The 8,465-nt window shown below is 39.7% G+C and overlaps 1 protein-coding gene across 1 annotated transcript; it reads right to left on the bottom strand.

Moving 5' to 3' along the window:
• Window positions 1-4,816: 4,816 nt before the first annotated feature.
• On the bottom strand, window positions 4,817-7,400 carry LOC148303889 (poly [ADP-ribose] polymerase tankyrase-like). The gene is made up of 2 exons (XM_088269243.1): window positions 7,211-7,400; window positions 4,817-6,585 (listed from the first exon to the last, which is right to left on the bottom strand). The coding sequence occupies exons 1-2, from the start codon at window positions 7,364-7,366 to the stop codon at window positions 6,529-6,531; spliced, it is 213 nt and encodes a 70-aa protein (XP_088125369.1). The 5' UTR covers window positions 7,367-7,400; the 3' UTR covers window positions 4,817-6,528.
• Window positions 7,401-8,465: the final 1,065 nt, after the last annotated feature.

Genomic DNA, 8,465 nt, shown 5'->3' on the forward strand with positions numbered 1-8,465 from the left:
TAATGTGGACTCCACATTTAGGAGTGTATGGAGAATGTAAACTCCACGTTTGCGAGTGTGAGAATAATGTGGACTCCATATTTGCGAGTGTATGAAGAATGTGGACTCCACATTTGGGAGTGTGAGAACAATGTGGACCCCACATTTGGGAGTGAACGAATAAAGTGGACTCCACATTTAGGAGTGTATGGAGAATGTAAACTCCACGTTCGCGAGTGTGAGAATAATGTGGACTCCATATTTGCGAGTGTATGAAGAATGTGGACTCCACATTTGCGAGTGTGAGAATAATGTGGACTCCATATTTGCGAGTGTATGAAGAATGTGGACTCCACATTTGGGAGTGTGAGAACAATGTGGACCCCACATTTGGGAGTGAACGAATAAAGTGGACTCCACATTTAGGAGTGTATGGAGAATGTAAACTCCACGTTCGCGAGTGTGAGAATAATGTGGACTCCATATTTGCGAGTGTATGAAGAATGTGGACTCCACATTTGCGAGTGTGAGAATAATGTGGGCTCCATATTTGCGAGTGTATGAAGAATGTGGACTCCACATTTGCGAGTGTGAGAAGAATGTGGACTCCACATTTGGGAGTGTGAGAACAATGTGGACCCCACATTTGGGAGTGAACGAATAAAGTGGACTCCACATTTAGGAGTGTATGGAGAATGTAAACTCCACGTTCGCGAGTGTGAGAATAATGTGGACTCCATATTTGCGAGTGTATGAAGAATGTGGACTCCACATTTGCGAGTGTGAGAATAATGTGGACTCCATATTTGCGAGTGTATGAAGAATGTGGACTCCACATTTGCGAGTGTGAGAAGAATGTGGACTCCACATTTGGGAGTGTGAGAACAATGTGGGCTCCACATTTGGGAGTGTGAGAAGAATGTGGACTCCACATTTGGGAGTGTGAGAAGAATGTGGGCTCCACATTTGGGAGTGTGAGAAGAATGTGGACTCCACATTTGGGAGTGTGAGAACAATGTGGGCTCCACATTTGGGAGTGTGAGAAGAATGTGGACTCCACATTTGGGAGTGTGAGAACAATGTGGGCTCCACATTTGGGAGTGTGAGAAGAATGTGGACTCCACATTTGGGAGTGTGAGAAGAATGTGGACTCCACATTTGGGAGTGTGAGAAGAATGTGGACTCCACATTTGGGAGTGTGAGAACAATGTGGGCTCCACATTTGGGAGTGTGAGAAGAATGTGGACTCCACATTTGGGAGTGTGAGAAGAATGTGGACTCCACATTTGGGAGTGTGAGAAGAATGTGGACTCCACATTTGGGAGTGTGAGAACAATGTGGGCTCCACATTTGGGAGTGTGAGAAGAATGTGGACTCCACATTTGGGAGTGTGAGAAGAATGTGGACTCCACATTTGGGAGTGTGAGAAGAATGTGGACTCCACATTTGGGAGTGTGAGAAGAATGTGGACTCCACATTTGGGAGTGTGAGAACAATGTGGGCTCCACATTTGGGAGTGTGAGAAGAATGTGGACTCCACATTTGGGAGTGTGAGAACAATGTGGGCTCCACATTTGGGAGTGTGAGAAGAATGTGGACTCCACATTTGGGAGTGTGAGAAGAATGTGGACTCCACATTTGGGAGTGTGAGAAGAATGTGGACTCCACATTTGGGAGTGTGAGAAGAATGTGGACTCCACATTTGGGAGTGTGAGAACAATGTGGGCTCCACATTTGGGAGTGTGAGAAGAATGTGGACTCCACATTTGGGAGTGTGAGAAGAATGTGGACTCCACATTTGGGAGTGTGAGAAGAATGTGGACTCCACATTTGGGAGTGTGAGAAGAATGTGGACTCCACATTTGGGAGTGTGAGAACAATGTGGGCTCCACATTTGGGAGTGTGAGAAGAATGTGGACTCCACATTTGGGAGTGTGAGAAGAATGTGGACTCCACATTTGGGAGTGTGAGAAGAATGTGGACTCCACATTTGGGAGTGTGAGAAGAATGTGGACTCCACATTTGGGAGTGTGAGAACAATGTGGGCTCCACATTTGGGAGTGTGAGAAGAATGTGGACTCCACATTTGGGAGTGTGAGAAGAATGTGGACTCCACATTTGGGAGTGTGAGAACAATGTGGACCCCACATTTGGGAGTGAACGAATAAAGTGGACTCCACATTTAGGAGTGTATGGAGAATGTAAACTCCACGTTCGCGAGTGTGAGAATAATGTGGACTCCATATTTGCGAGTGTATGAAGAATGTGGACTCCACATTTGCGAGTGTGAGAAGAATGTGGACTCCATATTTGCGAGTGTATGAAGAATGTGGACTCCACATTTGCGAGTGTGAGAAGAATGTGGACTCCACTTTTGGGAGTGTGAGAAGAATGTGGACTCCACTTTTGGGAGTGTGAGAAGAATGTGGACTCCAAATAAATGATCACATAAATATTTCGCATTTTTTAATAGAGTTTGTATTATATATGTGTATATATATATAAATAAATTATATTGTAATTATTTGTGGGGTTTTAAATGTATTTTTTTAATGTATTAAAATTTTCGCGAGGTCTTATTTTAAATATTTGAAAAAAATATTTGAGTTTTATTTTTATTTTTTATTTATACGTGATTTGAGTTGAACACCGCGGCCTTCTTTGTCAATGTTTTTTCGAAATCCGCGTATAAGCATGATGTCTGCTATATTTTACTTAGAACTATGTCTGGGAAGTGCACAAAATATAATGTTACTGAGACATAAAAATCGTTTATATTTATTTGACCCCTTCTGGGAATCGAACCCGGGACCTGCAGTACGGTAGCCGAGCGTGCTGACCATTACACTACTGAGACGGGGACATTAACATAGCATCTATATATATAGATGCTATGTTTACTCTTTATCTGCAGCCGGCACACAGTTTGTGGCAGTTGGATAGTGCCAGGGGTGCTCTTGGCACATAGCTAGCGCCGCATACGGACCAGTTTGCAATTTTTGACACCCACCATGATTTCCGGCTCATTCTCCCATACCATCCACAGGGTATATGTATTATGATCACTCGTAAGGAATATATAATTGAACATACTCAACCTACAAAGGATTGTATTAGACTCGTGAAGTGTTTATAACAGCATATAATCATTTTCTTTTGCAAAATTTGCCTTCGTAAGAACGTTGGTAACGAATGACGTCGCAGAAACGAATCCGCACTACTACTATTACAGCTCTATAAAGCAGATACATAAAGGGATACGCCCCATAACACACGCGATGACGTAAAATTTGATGACGTATGGCGGTGTCCGTTTTTCATTTTATTAAAATATGTAAAGTTTCATTTCAAACCCTTATCCGCACCCCAATGGTGCATAGGGCACTGCATTATATAAACACAGTGTTTTCTTGATCGTTAACACACGAAGGAAAGGTGATCAGCCCTCCGCTTCAGGTACCAGTCCAGGGTAATGTTGAATAAATATTAGAGTGAAAAAAAATCACTTATATTTATTTGACCCCCCCTGGGAATCGAACCCGGGACCTCCAGAATGGTAGCCGACCGTGCTGACCATTACACTACGGAGGCGTACAACTAAAGGACATGTAAAGTTTAAACCTTCATATCTCCCTTAGTTCCCTACAGATTTCAATGAGAATGCTACCGATAGTCTAGTGATTTTTCATATTAATTTATCAGCCAATCATGACACATTATGAGAATGATCCATGAACCCATATTGATCTCAGACTACACATGTCTAGGCATCTCTGGTTTGTAAGTAATTAATCAATACAGAATGAATGCTTCTCAACATGATGGTGGTTCCACGCCGGGTGATGAGCGGCCGAATACAGTCTCCGCGTTTGGAATTGACAGAGAAGGCTTCGCCGTGTGCGGACAGTTTTTAAAGAAAGTTTTATATATATATATTTATATTGTGTACATTGATTGAAAACATTTTTAGGACAATTTCCCCCACCCTGAAAAAAATGAGGAATTGTGTTTTTTGTAAAGACAGCATATTGTAATTGTAAAAAAGATGACATTTCCAATAAAATGATTATGAAAATCTTGAATCTTTCGTTATTTCGTTACCCTTCCCATCGGCTCTCAGGCGGATCAGAGTGGGAGAGAACATACTGATCCTCTAACGTGAGTATTGAATTCCATGCCACATTATAGCACAAAACTAATTGAATTCCATGACATATTATAGCACAAAACAAATTGATTTCCATGACATATTGTAGCACAAAATAAATTGAATTCCATGCCACATTATAGCACAAAACAAATTGAATTCCATGCCACATTATAGCACAAAACAAATGGAATTCCATGACATATTATAGCACAAAACTAATTGAATTCCATGACATATTATTATAGCACAAAACAAATTGAATTCCATGACATATTATAGCACAAAACAAATTGAATTCCATGACATATTATAGCACAAAACAAATTGAATTCCATGCCACATTATAGCACAAAACTAATTGATTTCCATGCCACATTATAGCACAAAACAAATTGAATTCCATGCCAAATTGCATACAGCACCAACTACTACTACTACTACCATCACGGCGTTTCACCGCAGAGGTAGGCAGAGAGGATGGAACGCCACACTCTTCTGTCCTGACATACACTCCTCGCCTCCTTCACATCCTTCACATCCATACATCTAGTCATACATGCCCTCCGATTACGCAGACTTTTGACACCGCCAGATTTTAGGATACAGCACAAAACAGACATAAAATGGTACAATACATTTCTAGTTTTCACGAGGAAAAACATATTTAGGCAGTAAAACAACTAGTAATTTTAGTGCAAAATATGGAGATTTATTAAATTTTTAAATATAAATTATAAAATTATGAAGCTAATACATTGATGAACTTAAGGAAGTTCATTTATTGTAACTGCAGACAGTTGGTACAATTCCATTTGAAATTTTTGGGTAGTAAATCCAAAATTAAACATGGTTATTGGATTGAATTCTACTTTTATTTACATATATATTTATATATAATATGAGACGCGTTTCCTCTTAACACGTTGTCGGCGGGACACGGCATTTGCCGTTTTTCGCGGACTGTCGGCCAACTGCGGGACACGGCAAATGCCGTTTTTGTCGACTGTCGGTTATCGGCGGGAAACGGCAATATACGGGTTTGTTATCAGCGTGAAATAAAACGCGTTGATGGGTAATCTGCTACCCGGGTGCTAGGCAACAGTCTGATGAAGTTATTTGAGATGCCTTGTCCGGATTGGCTAGTGTGTCGCTTGTAAAGGCGTCCCCAGAAATCTAGAGTTTTTATGCGATCTCCATCTCCAGTTTAGTTTGAGTCATTTCACGTATTGGACTATTTTTCATACCGCTCGCACTGTTTTGTTTACTGTTTGGTATTTTATTATTTGAATATATTAGCATTGTATAGGGAATGATACCTCGGAGGGGAAGACTATTTTTTAGAGTTTACAATGCTTCTTAAATTGTGAAATACGGAATACTTAATTAAAAATTATGATTATAATTTATTTTTGATGATCAAATGTCATATATGATTTCTTTGAAAATTTCAATCGAAAATATTATTTGGTTTAGAAATTGTGTCAATTTTAAGAAAGCGATATATTTTTGCGCTAATCGCGAAAAACGTCCGCTACAGGCTAGAGTCTATTGTTCGAAGCGCCCGACTACAATGTGTTAATAAGACATTATCCAACACTCACCTTAAAGGTGAGTGTTTGATAATGTCTTAATAAGAGGAAACGCGTCATGTATTATCATACATCGCATACTCCTATCAAAAACGTCATATTTAAAAATATAATACAATGTATTAAAAATAAATATCAAGCCACTTATTAAACTTTTTACTGTGCAACAGATCTTTTTAGGTAAAACCTGAAGGTTTTTTCTCCATTTGAAAAATATGTTGTGTATTTAAAAAAAATAATTAAACATTACATTTTCTTCAAAATGCAATAACAACACTTTCTGCCCTGTAGCGGGTAAATATTAAGTTTTAAATATGCCGCTTTTGCTGGGATATAGTACATTTCCTGGGCATTCCGAAAACATGCACAACTGAAAATTGACGATTTTTGATTTATGACATTCTTGAAAGGAGTGAGCGATATATGATCCATCTCGTGAAGTTCACAATAGCCGTCTATGATTGAATTTAGAAAGCTTTTATTTAGCAGTGACCCTTTTATTTGTATCGATGATTCGAACCCGGATTATTTTATTAATATGCCGCTTTTGCTGGGATATAGTACATTTTCTGGGCATTCCGGAAACATTGCACTACTGAAAATTGACGATATTTGATATACGACGTTGAAAGAAGTGAGCGATATATGTAAATAAAAGTAGAATTCAGCAATCAAACCTTGTTTAATTTTGGATATATTACCCAAAAATGTTACGATGGTGTATCGATAGGAATGATGCGCTACTGCTGCTGCTGCAAACACTCGTAGATGGCCATTTCTGCAACTGGGCAGATGGCACTTGCAGCTCTTTTAGACGGTCGGAGGAGGGGGCAACAGCTTGTAAGTGATGACATATTCGGGCAGCGCCTGAAAAATACCATCTGGAATATTGAAAACCGTCTAGTGTATAGCAGATAGCGTGGATTTGCAGCTAATAGTGTCAAAAATGTATGGTGTATGTATGGAAAATGATCTGGCAATGAATTAAAGTAAGTCAAAGGTCAAAGTGTTTGAAGGAAAGAAAGAAATCATCATTCTTCAGTAATTCCTCCTCTGTCCAAGCGGCCAGACTATGGAATGAATTACCTCTCCGCGTAAACAAATGCACCTTCTCCAATAACTTGCAAGAAACGTCTGAGACATTACTATCTATCATTAGTACCCTAACTGTCCATCAAACCTCCTCCCTCTACCTCCTTCCCTAAACTCCCTTCTTCCTTTGCCTTTCTTATTATCATCAATTTGTAATTTATATTAAATAAAACCTCCTCCCTCTACCTCCTTCCCTAAACTCCCTTCGTTCTTTGCCTTCCTTATTATCATCAATTTGTAATTTATGTTGTTTTTAAATGTTCAAGTACTATCTACCCTCTGATTGCAAGCAGCTATATATGGTATCAAACGTTTTGACCTTTCGCTATTCTGTTTTTGGTTGGTCGGAAGATATTTCCCCTAGGCAGGGATTGTTGACGTTCCTCGGTGGTGTGAATACCTGGTCGCCCTTGTACACGATGTACTCCGGGTAGGCCAGGCCGCCCTGCGTGGGCACGCCCGTGATGGAGTGGTACCCGGGGGGCGCGTGCGCCGTGTTGTTCTTGGCCTGCTCCACCTCGAAGCTCCAGCCGAGGCTCACCCGACACAGCAGCATCTCCCTGCAACGGGAACAACCATATCGTAGTCATACAGGAGAAAGTGGCCATGTGCATTTTTACAAAATCGTGATCATTGACTATTTGATATCTTACTAGCTTAATATTGCCCTGAAAAACATCCCAAGGCGATTTTAAACTTGAATGTAAAATATATTGACTTGGTAAAAAAAACTTGAACGGCTCCACTGCTCCGGAAAGATACGACACACACAGTCAATAATGGACCACAACGCCAATTGTGGGTAGAATGGTGGACATTTTGTTTTATTTATTTATTTCGTAGTTGTACAGGAGAAAGTGACCAAGTGCATTTGCTTACAAAAACGTGATCATTGACTATTTGATATCTTACTAGCTTAATATTGCCCTGAAATAATCCCAAAGCGATTATAAACTTGTAAGTATAATATATTGACTTGACAATGACAGACTGCATTGATGTTTATTTTGTTGCCAAGCAAAAGTGACTTAAATGGCCCTCCTGAACATTTTACCTTTTGTCAGTGGGTCACTTTCTCCTGTATGACTATGATATGTTGGGTACGTCCAGATACCGCAAGCTCCAGATCAAACGAGGAATGTCCGCAAAGGCAGAGTGTCTGTATTGCCAGAGACATAACTCGGAAGCAATCAAAGCGCGCGTGTGTGACCCAGTTTCACTACGCCGTCTGACAATGATAAATTTGAAACTGGTTTAACTTCAAGAATAAAACTAACAATCGATGCGGGATATAATATTTGGTTAATTATAAATTGTCTGCCTCCGTAGTGTAATGGTCAGCACGCTCGGCTACCGTTCTGGAGGTCCCGGGTTCGATTCCCAACGGGGGTAAAATCAATATAAGTGATTTTTTCACTGTCATATTTATTCATATTACCCTGGACTGGTACCTGAAGCGGAGGGCTGATCACCTTTCCTTCATGTGTAAACGATCAAGACAACACTGCGTTTATATGACGCAGTGCCCTATGCACCATTGGGGTGCGGATAAGGGTTTTATTATTATATTATTAAATTATAAATTAATAAACATCTTTATATATATATATATATATATATATATATTATATATATATATATATATATATATATAT

This window comes from Brachycentrus maculatus, unplaced genomic scaffold, assembly GCF_059751285.1.
Source record: "Brachycentrus maculatus isolate JH-2025_06_01 unplaced genomic scaffold, ASM5975128v1 h1tg000342l, whole genome shotgun sequence".
NCBI lineage: Eukaryota > Metazoa > Arthropoda > Insecta > Trichoptera > Brachycentridae > Brachycentrus > Brachycentrus maculatus.